The 1019-nt window shown below is 54.3% G+C and overlaps 1 protein-coding gene across 1 annotated transcript; it reads right to left on the reverse strand.

Moving 5' to 3' along the window:
• Positions 1-392: 392 nt before the first annotated feature.
• Pmar_PMAR017568 (retrovirus polyprotein, putative) lies at positions 393-969 on the reverse strand (the record flags this gene model as incomplete). Its single annotated transcript, XM_002767147.1, has 1 exon — positions 393-969. A coding segment is annotated over one exon (577 nt), but the record flags the coding sequence as incomplete, so codon positions are not given.
• Positions 970-1019: the final 50 nt, after the last annotated feature.

Consider the following 1019-nt stretch of genomic DNA (forward strand, 5'->3'; position numbering starts at 1 on the left):
GATCGTCGTCCTGCTGTCGCCCGATATCCTCCTTGGACCAGTGCTCGGCAATAGACAATACGCAGGCCGGTCGACAACTTGCTGGCAATCGAGGGAAGGGCCACGGTATATCGTCATCGTCCCAGGGAACAGCGGCTGCGGCTGGTGCAGGCGGCAGTTCTTGCAGGAACTCGTTCGTTGGGGCCGTAGTCCGTAACCTCGAGAGCGCGTCGGCAGCCTTATTGGCCTTTCCCTCCACATATCGTACAGTGAAGGAATACTGGCTCATTGCCAGTAGCCAACGCTGAACTTTGGCTGAATTGGAGGTTGTTATCCATTGCAAAGGCCGGTGATCGGACAGGACGATCAAATCTAGAGGGTAACCCAAAAAGAACGTACGAAAGTGGTCCAACGCCTTGAATATCGCATAGGCCTCCTTCTCATAAACAGGCCACCTCAGCTGTGCACCAGAAAGCGCCTGGCTGTAGAAAGCCAGAGGCCTCCCCTGCTGTTCCAATACTGCACCAATGGCGTAGTCGGAGGCGTCCGTAACCAACTGGAAAGGTTGCTCGAAGTCGGGGTAAGCCAAGGCCGGCAAGGACGCTAGGCCACACTTCAAGTGTAGGAAAGCCGTATCCTGCTCTTCCTTCCACTTACCCAAGAGGCTGTTACTCTTTTCCTTCTTACAGGCGGGCTCCAAGGCATATAGAGGCCTCACCACCGAAGAGAAATGGCTAACAAAATGTCGATAATACCCAGCCAGGCCGACAAACGACCTCAGTTCGCTGGCCGTTGTAGGAACAGGCCAACGAAGTATTGCTTCGACCTTTGCCGCATCCGGGCTCATACCCTTATCATTGAAGACGTGCCCAAGATAGGTAACCTCCGAACGGCCGATCTCACACTTGTCTCCGGCGATCGTCAGGTTAGCTTCCTCAAGTAAGCGGAACACTTCTTCCAGATGCCGTAAATGCTCCTCGTAACTCCGCGCTGAACACGAGAACATCGTCTAGGTACACGCAAATATACGGCAGGTGTCC

The sequence above is a fragment of the Perkinsus marinus genome (genome assembly GCF_000006405.1).
Source record: "Perkinsus marinus ATCC 50983 genomic scaffold scf_1104296971164, whole genome shotgun sequence".
NCBI lineage: Eukaryota > Perkinsozoa > Perkinsida > Perkinsidae > Perkinsus > Perkinsus marinus.